Source organism: Moschus berezovskii, chromosome 1 (genome assembly GCF_049115385.1).
Source record: "Moschus berezovskii isolate FMDL1 chromosome 1, NW_MosBer_1.0, whole genome shotgun sequence".
Classification (NCBI taxonomy): Eukaryota; Metazoa; Chordata; class Mammalia; order Artiodactyla; family Moschidae; genus Moschus; species Moschus berezovskii.
In genome coordinates, this window is record NC_142460.1 from 95,884,241 (window position 1) to 95,903,163 (window position 18,923).

Below are 18,923 nucleotides of genomic sequence, written 5' to 3' on the forward strand. Positions count from 1 at the left end.
CAATCACTCCAGCACATGGGAGAAGGCAGTGTACAGAGGAGGAGGCTGTAGGGAGGATTTATCCATCACATAAATACATCTCTTAAGTTTCATCTGTGCTTCAATGAGTCCTTTCTGGGTCTTGGGCCTCTTGAAGGATCTAATGAAAGATAAAGATCTTTTTTCTCCTTAGAAATTTCCTGACACATGCTCAAAATTTTGCATTAAGTTTGGGTGGGTTCATTAGCCTCCTAAAATTTGACTTACATGACTTGAAATGTCCATAATAAAAAGTAAGCCAACTATTTAGGAGAAACATATATACATAATATCCAGATGATGATGAGCAATTAAAAACTAAACTTTGAGAATAGACTTTGAAGCTGCTAAGTCCTCACATACAGTAGGCTCTGTGCTAGGTTCAGTAAAGGACAGACAGTAAGCAAGACAGGATTTCTTTCCTCAGGAAGCTCACAGTAGGCTAGGTACATGTATACTTTACCATTTGAGCCAACATGAAGCTTTACAATCAGACAGACATCACCACCATGTCCCTCACTAAAGCAAGGATTCTACTTCTCCAAACATCAGTTTCTTCACCTGTAAAGTAGGAGATAAATACATATTATGCATTGTTTCTTAAAGAAATAATGATAATATTTATAAAACACTCAGCCCAGCCTCTGGACCTAGTAAAAGGACTTCCCTGGTGGCCCAGACAATAAAGAATCTGCCTGCAAAGCCAGAGACCTGGGTTCAATGCCTGATTCAAGAAGATCACCTGGAGAAGGGAATGGCTATCCACTCCAGTATTCTTGGCTGGAGAATTCCATGGACTAGTAGGGACTCTAAAATGGTTGTCATTCAGTTCACTTCAGTTCAGTTGCTCAGTAGTGTCCAACTCTTTGTGACGCCATGAACCACAGCACGCCAGGCCTCCCTGTCCATTACCAACTCCCGGAGTTCACCCAAACCCATGTCCACTGAGTTGGTGATGTCATCCAACCATCTTATCCTCTGTCATCCCCTCTTCCTCCTGCCCTCAATTTTTCCCAGCATCAGGATCTTCTCAAATTAGTCAGCTCTTCGCATCAGGTGGCCAAAGTATTGAAGTTTCAGCTTCAACATCAGTGCCTAAATGGACACCCAAGACTGATCTCCTTTAGGATGGATTGGTTGGATCTTCTTGCAGTTCAAGGGACTCTCAAGAGTCTTCTCCAACACCACAGTTCAAAAGCATTAACTCTTCGGCGCTCAGTTTTCTTTATAGTCCAACTCTCACATCCATACATGAGCATTGGAAAAACCATAGCCTGACTAGACGGACCTTTGTTGAGAAAGTAATGTCTCTGCTTTTTAATATGCTGTCTAGGTTGATCATAACTTTTCTTCCAAGGAGTAAGCGTCTTTTAATTTCATGGCTGCAATCACCATCTACAGTGATTTTGGAGCCCCCCAAAATAGTCAGTCACTGTTTCCCCATCTATTTCCCATGAATGACGGGACCAGATGCCATGATCTTAGTTTTCTGAATGTTGAGCTTTAAGCAAATTTTTCATTCTCCTCTTTCACTTTCATCAAGAGGCTCTTTAGTTCTTCTTCATTTTCTGCCATAAGGGTGGTGTCATCTGCATATCTGAGGTTATTGATATTTCTCCCAGCAATCTTGATTCCAGCTTCTGCTTCCTCCAGCCCAGTGTTTCTCATGATGTACTCTGCATATAAGTTAATTAAGCAGGGTGACAGTATACAGCCTTGACATATTCCTTTTCCTATTTGGAACCAGTGTGTTGTTCCATGTCCAGTTCTAACTGTTGCTCCCTGACCTGCATACAGGTTTCTCAAGAGGCAGGTCAGGTGGCCTGGTGTTCCCATCTCTTTCAGAATTTTTCACAGTTTATTGTAATCCACACAGTCAAAGGTTTTGGCATAGTCAAGAAAGCAGAAGTAGATGTTTTTCTGGAACTCTCTTGCTTTCTCCATGATCCAGCGGATGTTGGCAATTTGATCTCTGATTCCTCTGTCTTTTCTAAAACCAGCTTGAACACCTGGAATTTCATGGTTCACGTATTGCTGAATCCTGGCTTGGAGAATTTTAAGAATTACTTTACTAGCGTGTGAGATGAGTGCAATTGTGTGGTAGTTTGAGCATTCTTTGGCGTTGCCTTTCTTTGGGATTGGAATGAAAACTGACCTTTTCCAGTCTTGTGGCCACTGCTGAGTTTTCCAAATTTGCTGGCATATGGAGTGCAGCACTTTCACAGCATTATCTTTCATGATTTGAAATAGCTCAACTGGAATTCCATCACCTCCAATAGCTTTGTTTGTAGTGATGCTTCCTTAGGCCCATTTGACTTCACATTCCAGGATGTCTGGTTCTAAGTGAGTGATCTCACCATTGTGATTATCTGGGTCGTGAAAATTTTTTTGTACAGTTCTTCTTTGTATTCTTGCCACCTCTTCTTAATATCTTCTGCTTCTGTTAGGTCCCTCCCATTTCTGTCCTTTATCGAGCCCATCTTTGCATGAAATGTTCCCTTGGAATCTCTAATTTTCTTGAAGAGATCTCTAGTCTTTCCCATTCTATTGTTTTTCTCTGTTTCTCTGCATTGATTGTTGAGGAAGGCTTTCTTATCTCTCCTTTCTATTGTTTGGAACTCTGCATTCAAATGGGTATATCTTTCCTTTTCTCCTTTGCTTTTCACTTCCCTTCTTTTCACAGCTATTTCTTTTTTTTTTTTTAATTTATTTTATTGGAGGCAAATTACCTTACATTAATATATTGGTTGGTTTTGCCATACATTGACATGAATCCACCCCGGGTGTACAGGTGTTCCCTTTCTTGAACCCCCTCCCACCTCCCTCTTCCCCATATCCTCTCTCCAGGTCATCCCCGTGCACCAGCCCCAAGCATCCTGTATCATGCGTCGAACCTGGACAGGTGATTCATTTCACTATGATAATATACATGCTACAATGCCGTTCTCCCCAATCATCCCACCTTCACCCTCTCCCACAGAGTCCCAAAGACTGTTCTATATACCTATGTCTCTTTCGCAGTCTCGTATACAGGGTTAAGGTTACCATCTTTCTAAATTCCATATATATGCATTAGTATACTGTATTGATGTTTTTCTTTCTGGCTGACTTCACTCTGTATAATAGGCTCCAATTTCATCCACCTCATTAAAACTGATTCAAATGCATTCTTTTTGATGGCTGAAAAATACTCCATTGTATATATGTACCAAAGCTTTCTTATCCATTCATCTGCAGATGGACATCTAGGTTGCTTCCATATCCTGGCTATTATAAACAGTGCTGCAATGAACATTGGAGTACATGTGTCTCTTTCAATTCTGGTTTCCTCGGTGTGTATGCCCAGAAGTGCAATTGCTGGATCATATGGCAGTTCTATTTCCAGTTTTTTGAGGAATCTCCACATTGTTCTCCATAGTGGCTGAACTAGTTTGCATTCCCACCAACAGTGTAAGAACGTTTCCTTTTCTCCACACCCTCTCCAGTGTTTATTGCATGTAGACTTTTGGATAGCAGCCATTCTGACTGGTGTGAAATGGTATCTCATTGTGGTTTTGATTTGCATTTCTCTGATTATGAGGGATGTTGAGCATTTCTTCATGTGTTTGTTAGCCATCTTTATGTCTTCTTTGGAGAAATGTCTGTTTAGTTCTTTGGCCCATTTTTTGATTGGGTCACTTATTTTTCTGGAATTGAGCTACAGGAGCTGCTTGTATATTTTGGAGATTTATCAGTTGCTTCATTTGCTATTATTTTCTCCCATTCTGAAGGCTGTCTTTTCACCTTGTTTATAGTTTCCTTTGCTGTGCAGAAGCTTTTGATTTTAATTAGGTCCCATTTGTTTATTTTTGCTTTTATTTCCAATATTCTGGGAGGTGGGTCTTAGAGGATCCTGCTGTGATTTATGTCGGAGAGTGTTTTGCCTACATTCTCCTCTAGGAGTTTTATAGAATCTGGTCTTACATTTAGCTCTCTAATCCATTTTGAGTTTATTTTGGTGTATGGTGTTAGGAAGTGTTCTAGTTTCATTCTTTTACAAGTGGCTGATCAGTTTTCCCAGCACCACTTGTTAAAGAGACTGTCTTTTCTCCATTTTATATTCTTGCCTCCTTTGTCGAAGATAAGGTGTCCATAGGTGAGTGGATTTACCTCTGGGCTTTCTATTTTGTTCCTTTGATCTATATTTTTGTCTTTATGCCAGTACCATACTGTCTTGATGACTGTGGCTTTGTAGTAGAGCCTGAAGTCCGGCAGGTTAATTCCTCCAGTTCCATTCTTCTTTAAGATTGCTTTGGCTATTCGAGGTTTTTTGTATTTCCATACAAATTGTGAGATTATTAGGCCTTGTCAAACAGCCATTTTGCTTTTTTGCATTTCTTTTTCTTGGGAATGGTCTTGATTCCTGTTTCCTGTACAGTGTCACAAACCTCTGTCCATAATTCAAGTATACAGGTATATTTCCCTATCAGAAAGCAGAGCCACTCTGCTTAGGATGTAGATTAGATAGTCTTGGTCCAGGTTCTGGATTTAACTGAGGTTTGTTTCACAATTTTCTTTCTGAGGCCAGGCTGAATAGACAGACCTGGGCATGTTATCAGTATAGATCAAAGAGAGCAGAGTCAGAGAGCAAGCCAAGCTAAGCAAGCACGCCTCAAAACTCTGCTAACACATACATTCCGTTCCGTTCAGTCGCTCAGTTGTGTCCGACTCTTTGCGACCCCGTGGACTGTAGCCTACCAGGCTTCTCCGTCCATGGGATTCTCCAGGCAAGAATACTGGAGTGGGTTACCGTTTCCTTCTCCAGGGGAATCTTCCCTACCCAGGGATCGAACCCGGGTCTCCCGCATTGGAGGCAGAAGCTTTAACCTCTGTGCCACCAGGTAAAATAGATAGCCAGTGGGAATTTGCTGTATGATTCAGGGAACCAAAGCCAGTGCTCTGTGACAACTTAGAGGGGTGGGATGGGGAGGGAGGCTCCTGAAAGAGGGGACAATAGTATACCTGTGGCTGATTCATGTTGATGTGTGGCAAAAACCATCATGATATTGTGAAGTCATTATCCTCTAATTAAAAATAAAAATAATAACCCTGCTAACATCTCTTTGGCCAGAGAAAATCACACAGTAAAAAAACATTAAGGGGAGATAAAGTACACTTTTTCACAATGAGATGAGACCAATAATTCAGTCTCTCACAGTTCCTGTGTAAAAGAAAAAGGAGAAATTACAATGAGCTCATCCAAAAAGAGAAAACCAAATAGGTAGAAAGCAGATGCACAGAGATGCAATTACATGTCTCTCCAGTACCCACAGCCTCTCCATGAACACTGTGGTCACATTCTACCTTGGGTATTGGGCGACAGAGAGGACTCCAAGCACTGAGGCCTCTGCCTTCTGCTGCCCCAGTCTCCTTGCACCCCTTCTCAGCATTGACCGCAGGCTACCTCGTCTGCCTTGTGCCCATGCAATAACTTCTGGCACCAATTACCTGGAGTTGGGCCAAACCTCACAGCCTTCATAAGCCTGCCTGCACTTTAGATATCAGCTGTAAGTTTGAGAGTCCCTATGCTATGAACACCTCTGATCTGCTGGTTATTAATGTAGGGGTTCTTACTAGTCCCTCAGAATTCAATCATGCATAGCAACAACTCACAGAGCTCGGGAAAGGGCTATTTAGCTTATTACAGCTTTATTATAGCAAAAGGGTACAAAATAGAGCCAACCAAAGGGAAAGACATAAGGGCAAGGTCTGGGAGGATCTCAACATTTCCATTGGTCTCTCCCTCACAAGTCAGGTTGCCTTACTCTCCTACACAGTGATGTATGACCATATTCAGAATATTGGGGAGGGGGGTGGAGAGAGACACTCATCCTGAGCTTTAGTGTAGGAAATTTTTACTGAGGTTTCATTAAATAGATATGATTGACTGAACCATTGGCCATAAGGTTGAACACAAATTCCAGCTCTCCTCTTTTCCCCTGAAGGTTGAGTTGATAGCAAGTGGCTCAAACCCCCCAGCCCTCTAATCACACAGTTGGTATTTTGGGCATGGCCAACTCACACATCCTGAGTCATCTCATTAGCACAAACTCTCTTCAGGCCCACTGTGAACAAAAAAGATACTCCTATCAATTAGGAAATTCCAAGAATTTAGAGGATATATTCCAGGAAATGAAGACAAAGGCCAGTCAAACTCCTCACTCCAAGAGTCCAGAAGTGACCTCCCAGGAATCTGAGATGGAGACTAGTCACTTTCTTTATTACACACCCCATGTGTTTCCCAATGGGACTCAAGCTCTTTGGAAGCAAATGAGATGTCCTTCTTACTTTTGCTTACCTCGGAGCCTCTAGCTCTACACCCTTCTGGAAAAAATTGATTAAATTAGTAAAGTTAAAGCTTTAGACAGCCAGAGAGCTTTAGATAAATGAGCTGCAAGATCCTTTGGAAACCATTTAGACATTCCCACACATCTGGTAGCCCCAAAGGAGCTTCCCAGGTGGCACTAGTGGTAAAGAACCTGCCTATCAGGGCAAGAGACATAAGAGACATGCGTTCAATCCCTGGGTTGGGAAGATCTCCTAGAGGAGGGCAAGGCAACCCACTCCCGTATTCTTGCCTGGAAAATCCCATGGAAAGAGGAGCCTGGTGGACTACAGTCTATATAGGGTTGTAAAGAGTTGGAAATGACTAAAGCGACTTAGTATGCATGCGTGAGAAAATGAAAGACCAAAGACTGTCTGTGGTTACCCCAGAACATGCACTGAGCAAACTAAAGACTCACTGTAAACTTTTACTATCCAGCACTGGATGCTCATTCCCCAGTGCCCTGTCCCCACAGGAATGAACACAGCCCTAAGGATATATATCCCTCTTTCTTACATCAAAGAAAGCAGTCATAAGCTATGAAAGAAAATAAGAGAAGTGACAGATGTAAAGAACTGAAACATCCTGACCTCTCCAAGCTTCTTTCCTGCTCTGCCCTGAAGAGTAAAGTACATTCCATTTGCATCAGTTTGCTAGAATATGAGACTTCTAAGACAGACGTAATCGTCTTTTTTTTTTGGTGTGCAGTGTGTGCTTAGTCACTCAGTTCTGTCCAACTGTTTGCCACCCTATGGATTATAGCTCGCCATGCTCCTCTGCATGCAATTTTCCTGGCAATGATACTGAAGTGGGTTGCCATTTCCTCCTCCAGGGGATCTTCCCGACCCATTGCAGGGGATGCTTTCTTGCTGAGCCACTGGTGACTGCCCATTGCCAACCCCAAATGTTAAAAAACAAATACTAGGACCAAAATATATTTTAACACTCCCATCTAAAGGCAATATTTTAAGTTCCTTTTCCTAAGTCTAATGCCCTCTAGCAGTCCTCCATTTGCACACTTCTTCAGGAGATAGAACACACCTGTAGCATCTATCCTGGTACACTGAAGTGCTCAAAGAATGTTGGCTGAATGAATAACAGAGTGAACGTTTTTTGCTTTTTGAAAAATTTCCCAGCATATGAACCTTAGTCCAACTAGATGCCTCCTTACTCTCTACAGCTTAACTCTCCACTTCCCCATCGTCCTTGAGAGATAACAGTACTCTTATTCAGGTGGGAGGCCATCTTTTGTACACCATTCCTGACCAATCTGGTTGTAAAGAAAATATCTGCACCATGCAATATGGTACATGTATTAATTATAGAACTTTTGAATCCATCACTTTTCATTTCTGAAGATGAAACCAAAGCATGGAAGAGGCCAAGGTTGGTAGCACTGGTGTGCAGCTGGGCAGTGAACTTACCTAGATGTAAACGCTCAGTGCATGTTTAATGTGTCTGAACCCTAATGCAAGACTCAGAATAACATGCCTCTCAATCCTTTATTCTCCATAATGAAATTCGACCTAGGAAAACGACATTTGTCTTTCAGTGAGCGCAACGCATGCGTACCCGAAGTTGGCTCCATACCGACCATCAGGACAGCTTCTCTCTCCCCCTTTGCTGCTGTCAGTTGTTTTGAACACCTGCTTCAACTGCATTGTGCAGGTCTGTGCATTTCTTTTGTTGAAGCAGCAGCCCTGGTATTGTGAGGTCTACAGATACAGGTAAAGTTTGGTTCCTTAGTTTTCCTTTCTGAGGGTGGTACAATGAATATCTAATGACCTTGTTTAGTTTGAAACATATTCAAAAATTTTAATTAACCAAAGTTGTTTCTGTACACAAAACATCAGTGATGGGCTGGAACACAGGACAGAGTCAATGGCTGGAGTCCTGGGGTGAGCTATGTGGAGTGGGTGGGGAATGATCTCCACGTTGGCTGTTGATATACAGATGTAATAGTTCCTTGACTGGATGAATGTATTCACTCCCTGGTGGTTTGGATGCCATATAAACCAGAAGTTGGCAAACATCTTTAGTAGAGAGCCAGGTAGTAAAAATTTGGGGCCTCGTGGGCTCTGTGGTCTCTGCTGCAACTACTCAACTCTTCAGTTGCAGTGAAAAAGCAGCCAGAGACAACACATAAACAAGTCAGTGTGACAGTGTTCCAATAAAACTTTATTGAAAAAAACAGGCATCTAGTCAGATTTGGCTGATGGGCTTAAGTCAACAGGCCCCTGCTAGACAAAACAGATTTGTTTATATTAGATTTAGTTTTTCAAATGAATGTTAAAATTAAAATATTTGTTGATGGTATCAGTGTTCTGATTTTACTGTAGACTCAGGGCAAATCTCTTCACCTCCCAGGGCTTTAATTTCCTTAACTATAAATTAAAAGTAAGATGAGGTGAACTTACATGCTCAAACTGTTTTTTTCTGACAGAGCCTGCCCTATCTCCAAAAGAGAAAGGCAGAAAGAGCTAATCTTTTTGGAGTAGGGCTTGTACAAATTCCCCTTCACTCCTCTATCATCCTGAAGGCATCAGAGCCCCAGGGATCAGTGGAGAGATCGGAAACTACAAAATGATGTCTAAGATTGTCATTTAGAACCCAAATTCAGCAATTCAAGTATTACTTAGAGTATAGAGTTCATTTTTATTTCAAAACCAAATTTTTCCACAAATTGGAGCACATGTATTCAGAGAAGTAAGTAGCCTTCTGATTGAATCTAGGAGGCAACTTGGGGTAACTAAAAGGGTGATGGATGGGTTGTCCTGACTTTGTCATTAACTACTCAACTGTCTTATCTGCCATGCAAGTTTATTAGATTAGATATATTTTGGCGTTAAACTCTGTAATTCAGGCCTTCTAGTCTATCTATTCCCTTTGTGCTAGAAAGCTTTGTGACTGTTGATTGCTTGCTTCATTAATGTATTCTGCAGGCACCAACTGAACATCTACTATATGCAAAGCACATTTTGGGAGCCTAGGAAGTCTAGGATAATAAGACTTATGCCCTGCATTTGAATTCACAATTGAAAAATGAATTTTATCTATAAACAGTTGTAATAGTAGCACAAAGTTTGAAACTAAACAAGAAAGCTGATGAAAACAAATTTCTTTGTGGGTTTGACTATTGAAAAAAATGAAGATTGCAAATGGATCAGTCAACACTGGGAAGGTCCATATGTTAAATATTTTTCTGAGAAAATATCATGTGGCATCACTGTGCTAGATTTTAAGAATTTGTTATATATTTGAGTAAAACAAACAAGCAAAGGGAAATAAAACCAGAAGTAAAATTTCACATTCAAAGAACTCTCATCCCAAGAATGGAAAATAAAAATATGTGAAGGAATAATTGCAAAACAATGAGCTAAATCCATCACTAGAGAGAAGACTGAAGGGCACTAGTTATGCTCACCACTGAATGTAAAGAGTTTCAGATAGAAATAGGATGTCTGGACTCAGAGGTGTCCTAAGGGGAAAAGGAATATTCCCCTATGATTGGAGTATAAGGAGCATGGGAAGTCTGGCAGAAGATAAGGCTGGAAAGGTTGACTGGGACCAGAGTTTGAAAGTCTTCTGGGCCTGCCTGAGAAGTTTGAGTTTAATTTGTTAGCAAAACAGAAACACAGACACTCATAAGCAGGAGATTGTTCAAATCCTCATGGAGAGGTTTTGGTTATGTGAGGAGAGTGGATCGGAATAGGCAGATTCCAACTCAGGACACATGTTAAGAGATTTATATCAGTCCACAAAAGGAAACACACCAAGCATGCATACATACCCATAGAGTTCCTATGCTCTGAACTGAAAGGAATTTCACAGGAAATTGTCATCCAAGCCCTTTCAAGACAGATCATTTGTTCTGGATAGGCTTCTGGACAAAGAACAGTCCTGACTTCCTCTGCAGTTTATCTCTGCTTTGCCACTGCAAGAGGTGAACAAGATATATCCTGGTAGCTATTTGCTGGACCAGCCTGCAAGGTGAGGTCCCTGGGTCATGATTAGTTAAGTTTTTCCTACTGGCTGGATAAAAATACAATGAAAGTTCCATAAATGCTGGTTATTCTTTTCCAGTAATTGCTTTCTGGACAGCCAGAGTAATTTCTCAACGAATGTGAGTTTGTCAAGAAACCGGACTGGAAATGGAGCATTGCTTCCTGGTTCAGTTTTAAGCTTTGAAAGTACCACGCTGTGGCCCATCACCACCATCAACTGTATCACAACAGCATTTATCTTTTCTAAGGGCAAGCCATTTCGAAAACCTGTCTACACAAACTGTAAGTGTGAAAATTAATTTTTCTTTCAAATATGTTTTTTTCTACTCTCCCACTATCCCCAGAGTTGCAATTTACTGGTGAAGTGATTGGTCAAGAAGGAAATAATTGCATTACTCTAAAATTGAGTATAGAACCATAATTATCACAGGTGGTAAAAAGCCCAAGGGCAGAAACATGTTTATGTGCAGATAAGCATGTGCTATATTGATTAGTCATGAGTCATGTCCTAATTTGAGTATTATTAATTTATTCATACTTTCTTTTATGTCTCTTATTAAATATGTATGGCTTTCTCCATTATAGATCCTATGCATTTATTTTAAAAATAAATCTTCTGCTTTTTGTGTTTTTTAATACAGTGATTGACTTTTTCCCATTTTATTTTCTAATCAGTGATCACAAATACATGTGCATGATATAGTGCTGTTTATAATGTTTATTTTCTACTCAGAATCCTTTCTGAATTTTGCTATTAGTCTTTGCTATTTGAGTGTTCTAGAAAGGTAATTACTATCATCTGCAATTAATAATGTTCCACAAGGAATTTCTTGATAGTCCAGTGGTTAGGACTCTGCTTTTCCATTACAGGAGCCACGGGTTCGATCCCTGGTTGGGGAACTAGGATCCCACAAGCCGCATGGCATTACCAAAAAAGAAAATAATGTTCCTTCTTCCTTTCCAATAGCTATAATGCTTATTTATATTTTCTGTTTTAGTGTACAATCCAGAATTTCCAGGACAATGTTAAGTACTAGTGGAAGCAGCAGATAGTTCTACTCCTTCATAAAAATACTTATAGTAATTTTTCACTTGTAAATATGGTTTTGAATATTGGTTCAAGGTGGGCCACATCATGTGAAGAAAAATACCTTTCTATTTCCAGTAAATCAAGAGTATGTTTTAAAATTATAAAATAGGAGATGTATTTCATCAACTGTATTCCTTACATCCTGCCCTTCATCCTTCCTACTAGGATGATTATACTTTTCTATTTTGACCTATTGCTAGAACACGTTACATTAATAAACTTATTAAGTATTTCCATATTCTTGAACAAATTTTACTTATTTGTGGTGGATTTCACTTTTAGTAAAATGAATCCTACTGTTTTTTAATATTGCTTTTAATATCTACATCTTGTCTGGGATTGGTCTGAAGTATTTTGTGTTAGAGATTTTTTAGGTTTGGAAAATTCTTGAACTTTTTCTTTCCTTTGAAAAATATTTTATAGTTAGAAATAGTCTATTCCTTCACTATTTATGAGAGCCCAGTAAAATCATCTGGTTCCAAATCTTTTCATTAAAAGAATTAATTTCTTGAGAATTTATTTAGATACTCTTTTTAAACTGTTTTTTAAATTAAAAAAAATTAACCCATAATTCCATTTCATTGAGATTATTTTTAGGACAGGATTTTGAATGATATTGTTGTAATTTTAATGCCATCTACAACTTTTAATATCTTCTAATATTAATTATGTTTATGTGCACTGTGTTCATTTATTCTTACCAGAAATGTACTTTTATGGGTTTTCTTTAAATAACCAGCTCTCAGATTTAATACATCTGTATGTTTTCTATTTTCTAATTTATTCATTTTTGCTTTCCCCATTTCCCCCCTCTTCTTACTTTCCTTGGAAAATTCTTTAATGTTTGAACTGATTTTATAATCCATGTATTTTCTTTTATTCCTATAAAATTAGAAAAAACATCAAGACCAATAATTGTAGTTTGGGTTACATTATTTACATTTTCATATGTCTCTTATTATGACTTAATTTCCTCTTTGACCCACTAGTTACAAGAATAGTGGTTTTCAATTTTCAAGTGGGAAAGGATTTTGTTTTCATTCTCTTACTCTTTTTCTTAATAGCTTCCAAATGGACTTAGTTTCCTTTTTGACTCAACAAATCTTTAGAATTTTGATTTGTATGTGAGGAGATTTTTCCTTTAAATTTAGTTACTAATTTCTAGTTTTATTTTCATGATCAAAGAAAACCTAGCCTGTAATATTTCTGATCTGGAAATTTTACTCCAATTTTATATATCACATGTCATAAATTCTAATTTCTAATTTTCAAAAAGAGTCATAGATATTAGAGAAGAAGGTCTCTTATTTCTAAATTAAAAATTAATTTATCATATAAAACCAGTTTTAGCAATTATATTATTTACATGCCTTCTGTTTTCATCCCCCCCACACCATTTTCTTTTGTATAGCTGTTTTGTCAGAGGTTTTGAGAGCATGCTAAAATCTTGTTTTAATTACAGTTTTTACAAATTTTTTCCTGAATTTCTTATTTTTGTTCAAATTTTTCTTAATTTTGAAATAGTATCTGATAATGTCCCTGGCTCCTGTCAAAACAAATCAAGATTCTATTTTATGTTTTCAGGTTACTATTTTTTTTTTGTAAATATATTTTACAAGTGTAAATATATATTACACTGGCTAGTACGTTAATTTGAATAATAGCTGCAAAGTCATTCTAAATATAATGAGTTAATTAGAGCTGAAGTAGTTACATCATAGGGACTTAAATTTTGTCGGTAAATTAAAATCCCTGTGTCAAACATAACTGGTAATTTTAAATGAAAAAAGTTTTTTATAAACATATTCTAACAAACATAATCTTATAGTAAATCATATACTCTCAAGGTTACAAGTCAAAAGTTCTCAGAATGGCTATTAAAATACACAATCCTATTTTAATGTAACAGAAAAGTCTTTACCTTTTTTAACAGTCTTTGACAGATCAACTTTATGATGATGAGCTATAGAACAAGTACAGATTTAATTTTTATGGAAACATGTGTGAATATTTATTAAGCCTCTTCTTATCTGAGAATAGTCTATAATGGCTTGCCCAGGGCTTGTCTTCCCAAATCACCTGTGCAAACAGAACCCCATTCATTCCAGTTTCCTCATCATTAGTAATTAGTTATAGGAGGGCAACATTCACTTCAGTTCTGTATGAAGTTGTCCAATCAAAGCTGAATTAAAGAAGAGAGCCTCATCATTTTGTTTCCATTCTGCTCATTTGCGCCCTAGCCTGGTCTGCTTTTCAGACCCCTAGTCTGAGAGCAGTGTGACGTGCACAGTACTCAGCCCAGTTTCAGTGAGCACTTCATCAGGATGGACACTTGGGGCATCATCTTCTTCCCAACATCTGGGTCCTTGGGACCTGGAAACACTGAAGGAAATGAAAAATCCACACAGCCACCTCCTAGGGCCTTCTTGTCACCAGTCACCAATCTGCTCAGGTTGCTTGATTTTAGGAGATGCAGCTCCCTCCTTTCTTCTCTCTGCCTCACACTCCTCTCAAGCAAGCATGGGTATTCTTCTAAGAGGTGCTACATCTAGTTGTATATGGATGGCATGGATGGATATGAAGGTGAGAGTAGGTGGCGAGGGTTAAAACAGAACTCTTGTGACTTCAAAACATAGGGCCTGCTGTAGTGGGACAGTTCCTCTGATTTCTGTTTAATGTAGATCTATGCAAAGGTGGGGGCCCATAAACCATCAACACTGGAAGAAATGAGGTAGAGAGAATACAAGAGAAAATCTAGCTTGTTTTTAAAATTTGAAGACCGTAAGTATCATACCACAGCAACACTGATTAAATGCTGCTGTTTGGGCCTGAAGGTACTAATCCCATTGAAAAGCATATATAAAGCACTGTCTACAAAGTGCCTAGAAGCTGATGGCCACAAGAGGGGATGGGGTTGGGGAAATAAGGACAGGGATGTTGGCACTGTGCATCCTGAGAAATTGAGCATCCCAAAGTAAAGCCACCTGGGCAGGTTGGAGAGAAAGAAGCCAGCAGATATGCATGCTGGTTTCTCACTTCCACTTCCGATTGGAGTCCCAGAGAAGCAGATCAAAATCCCTTTCAGGTGGTTATAACGTATTGAATATATATATGAAGACCACGCAAAGCAGAGTGATAAACACCATATGAAATAAAACTTGGTAAGGAAAAATTGGAGAGTCTTTAAAAGAAAGTGGTATTGGAACTGGGCTTTTTAAGAAAAAGTGGGAACTTGCCAAGACTGGAAGACTACCATCTACACAGGGTATTTTGTGAACAAAGGGCATGAAAGCTAGAAGGCATTGATTGGGTCTCTGTGAGTAGCAGCTTTATGGTTTAACTTTCCCGGAACTTGAGGAAGAGCAACCAGAAATCAGTTCAGAAAGGCTGATTGCAACCAGACTGTGGAAGGCCTTGAACATCAATCATTCAAGACCCTTGTACTTTATTCTCTAAGCAGTGAAGAAGAGTGAGGGGCCACTGAGAAGACTGACTGTGTAAGTAATTTATTCATGAGTGACTCACTAGACCCGAGGTGATAAAGCATCAGGAACTCTCTGGTGACCATTTACATGAGCTGGTCACTGCAGGGTTTCCCAGCCCCAAGGACTCCTCAGTTGAGGTAACTTCTTCATGGAGTTTCAGTTCAGTTCAGTTCAGTTCAGTTCAGTCGCTCAGTCGTTTCTGACTCTTTGCGACCCCATGAATCACAGCATGCCAGGCCTCCCTGTTCATCGCCAACTCCCGGAGTTCACTCAAACTCACGTCCATCGAGTCAGTGATGCCATCCAGCCATCTCATTCTCTGTCGTCCCCTTCTCCTCCTGCCCCCAATCCCTCCCAGCATCAGAGTCTTTTCCAGTGAGTCAACTCGTCGCATGAGATGGAGTATTGGAGTTTCAGCTTTAGCATCAGTCCTTCCAATGAACACCAGGATTGATCTCCTTTAGAATGGACTGGTTGGATCTCCTTGCAGTCCAAGGGACTCTCAAGAGTCTTCTCCAACACCACAGTTCAAAAGCATCAATTCTTTGGCGATCAGCTTTTTTCACAGTCCAACTCTCACTTCCATACATGACCACGGGAAAAACCATAGCCTTGACTAGACGGATCTTTGTTGCCAAAGTAATGTCTCTGCTTTTTAATATGCTATCTAGGTTGGTCATAACTTTCCTTCCAAGGAGTAAGCATCTTTTAATTTCCTGGCTGCAATCAGCATCTGCAGTGATTTTGGAGCCCCCCAAAATAAAGTCTGACACTGTTTCCACTGTTTCCCCATCTATTTCCCATGAAGTGATGGGACCAGATGCCATGATCTTCGTTTTCTGAATGTTGAGCTTCAAGCCAACCTCTTCACTCTCCTCTCTCACTTTCATCAAGAGGCTTTTTACTTTCTCTTCACTTTCTGCCATGAGGGTGGTGTCATCTGCATATCTGAGGTTATTGATATTTCTCCCAGCAATCTTGATTCCAGCTTGTGCTTCTTCCAGCCCAGCATTCCTCATGATGTACTCATGGAGTTTACTAGAATATATTTAATTATCAACTTTCTACACTCAGTCTTTGAAGGAAAGATTTTTAAGATATCACCTTTTTCTTGTAAGGATTAGAACATATTTTAAAACATATGAGGATATATCAAAACATCTAAAGATGTACCCAGTGTTTGCCCGACAAAGATAATTGATACTGAAACATGTATGCCAAATTACAGAAAACATTCCCTCAGCATCTAAAAATAATGTTTGCTGTTTCTTCAGATATATTCTCATTTTTGCTGGCGTCTGCCTTGGGCCTCACAATTTTCCTTCAGTTTTCTGATTTTCAAGATATATACCGTGGAATGGAGGTATGTGGAATCTGTGACTCCTATGTGCAATGGGACTGTATTTGCATTGTATTGATAATTTACAAGTATCATCATTTGGGTTCATTTATTCTGTTTATACATGGAACACTGTGTTTGGATATTTTATTTTCCTATGTTATAGTAATACAATGAAATTAATGCATTAATACAATAATTAATCCTCCAACTTTAATTTTTTAATCATATAAGTCCTTTATAATGTAGTTGTGAAGAGTAAGAAAATGTTGACTGTAAGCCAGTCATGTTTTGTCTGTAAGACACTGACGATGGGGGATCTTATTTCAAGGGTTAAAATTAAATTTATTAAGTTATTGAGCCTATTTTTGGACCTAGCATTGTAGGAAAAAATAGAAAGACAAAGATTGACTCTGGCCCTCTACCTATAGTTTAGTTTGAAAGATGAGCCATACCCAGTGAAGTGATGGCATGGCCACCTGAGGCCGTCCATGCTTGAAGAGAGCAGAAAACAGAGAGAAGTGGGAGGGACATAGGAAGGAGGAGCTCTCCCTGGGCCCTGTGGCTTCCACAGGAGGCTTCATGCAGGAGATGCAACTTATCTGGTCTGGAAGGATAGGTTCAACTTTGCTAAGTAGGAGGTAGGGATATTCCCAACTAGGAGAACAGCCTAAGCACAAGCAGAGAGGGCTGGACCAATCTCTTTCGTTTTGGAAATGCAAAAGAATGTAGAATGGCCGAGAGAAAAATTCAAAGCAAGATTTGTTTCACAGACCACCTGGAAGGTTGCTAAGATTGAGCCAGTAAGTTGTGAACGAGACGCGCGACGGGGATGGAGGAAGCCAGACAATAATGGTTCAACGCTATGCTGAGAGCAATAGGAGGCACTGAAGACCCGAGAGCAGGTGTTTCAGTGGAGCACTTCTTAATCTGTCTTACAGATTCGTTAGATGGCAGCAGGAATGCTGGTGTGAGAGAAGACAGGCTGTGGAGAGAGAAGCAATTAGGATATGAAAACCCAGACCATTCAGTCACTTACAAAGCATTGTGAAGCTTCAGAGTGGGCTTGGCACTGGGGTTACAAAAATGAGTAAGATGTAGTCACCACTCTCAAGTAGCTCAGAAGCTAGGAGGGGAGAGCATCACAGAAGATAATTCCAAAGTGATGTGACAAGTGCCTTCCAGGCCAAGGCATGGAGAGGTGACCTCCCAGATCAGGGCGGTAGCAGGATGAGGGAAAGGGCCAAGTGCTCCACTACCGTCTGACCCACTGCTGGATCTCACAGCCCTCTCCAGACCACCCTGCTAACCAGCAAGCCTATTTCACATCCTTGAGAAAGGCTGTTTCCACTTAGGAGGAAAAATAGCATGTTATTACTTTAAATAACCTACGAGAACAGGAATAAGAATCAAAGGTGAGCATTTAAACATTATGGAGGGTCTGTGGTTTTAGTCCTAAATGGAGTTTAGCCTCTACACAGTCATCCTACCTTTTAAGGTCAAAAAATGAATTTCATAATTGATTTTTTTGCAATGGATGTATCTATGGGAAGTTGTAGATCTCACACCTATTCAATAAGTGTATTTGGTGGTCAAGGGTACTCTTTAATCCTTAAAAGGAGATAGATTGAGCCAGTTCAGCTTTCATCAAGGCATTAGATTTAGGGCTGAGAATATATATTCAAAAATTATTCACTGAGTGTCCACCAAAATAAACTTGAACCTCTGTCTACCTTTTATTTCTTTTATTCATATGTCAATGTTACTGAACAAATGAGCTCCAAGTAGATTTTTGCTTTGGGAGCATTAGAAGTAATATGATTTAATCTTTCTTGTATTTGAGAAGATAAAAATGAAGAGAGAGAACATAGGCTCCAAAGCATCCTGTCTCAAGTCTTTGATCCAGGGCACATTTATTCCATGTTTATCATCAGGCAGTGGAGGGAGCACTGGGCGAGAGGCAGTCAGACTTTATTTGAATTCTGACTCTGCCATTTATTTCTTGGTATTGAGTCCTAGGGCAAGGTATTGACCTTCTCATTTGTAAAGCTGAGAGAGTAACGTCTACCCTCTAAGCCCAGAGAGTTGTTACAAATATATATAAATTAAGTAAGAGAATGTGTGTTCAAGTGTAAAGTATGCAAAGTATAAAGTAGTATTTCTTTTTCAACAGTTTGTCCCGACTGTAACATCATGGAGGGTTTCAGTTTTGGTGGCAGCTCTCACCCAATTCTGTGTGGCCTTCTTTGTAGAGGTAAAGAAGTTTCTGTATGGCTTCTTATCTGGGGGGAAGGATGAATAAAGGGCTGACTCTTAACAGATGCTTATTGTTTATAGCAACCACTTTTATCCCCCGAAGTAATAGTTATTAAGTGTTTGTAAAAACTCTACATGTTCTCTTTGGGGGAAATGAGAATGATTTAAAATTCTTTGAAGGCTGCAGAGAAATGCTCTCGGTATCTGCTGCGCAGGAAGCAAAACATCAAATTAGTTAATTTTGTCTCACATGAAGGCTTTATATTGTACTTTCCTAGCAGTCTTAATAATCTGGTAGAGACTAGATCAAATGACCTTCCAGCTCTAAAATGCAGTGAGACCTTTTAGAGTGAAGAACTGTCTAGGA

At 39.5% G+C, this 18,923-nt stretch overlaps 2 protein-coding genes across 14 annotated transcripts in view; one reads left to right on the plus strand and one right to left on the minus strand.

The window, feature by feature from the left end:
- The window catches only part of ATP13A5 (ATPase 13A5), a 124,854-nt gene that overhangs the window by 104,087 nt on the left and 1,844 nt on the right, over positions 1 to 18,923 (plus strand). For both annotated transcript variants that reach the window (XM_055407746.2, XM_055407754.2), the window contains exons 26-29: positions 7,935 to 8,109; positions 10,466 to 10,668; positions 16,236 to 16,324; positions 18,474 to 18,554. In XM_055407746.2, the coding sequence (XP_055263721.2) occupies positions 7,935 to 8,109; positions 10,466 to 10,668; positions 16,236 to 16,324; positions 18,474 to 18,554 (548 nt within the window). The remainder of the gene's footprint in view (positions 1 to 7,934; positions 8,110 to 10,465; positions 10,669 to 16,235; positions 16,325 to 18,473; positions 18,555 to 18,923) is intronic.
- Positions 1 to 18,923, minus strand: part of PLAAT1 (phospholipase A and acyltransferase 1) — a 68,515-nt gene that overhangs the window by 17,833 nt on the left and 31,759 nt on the right. For 7 of the 12 annotated variants that reach the window (XR_016037895.1, XR_016037892.1, XR_016037893.1 and 4 more), the window contains one exon: positions 482 to 579. The exons of 4 other annotated variants lie outside the window; for them this stretch is intronic. Coding sequence is in view for 1 of the 8 variants with exons in the window: in XM_055407781.2 (XP_055263756.2) it covers positions 17,247 to 17,285 (39 nt within the window). In the remaining 7 variants the exon portion in view is untranslated. Of the gene's footprint in view, positions 1 to 481; positions 580 to 10,664; positions 17,286 to 18,923 lie in introns of those variants that run through there. One more of the 12 variants, XM_055407781.2, reaches the window with a different exon arrangement.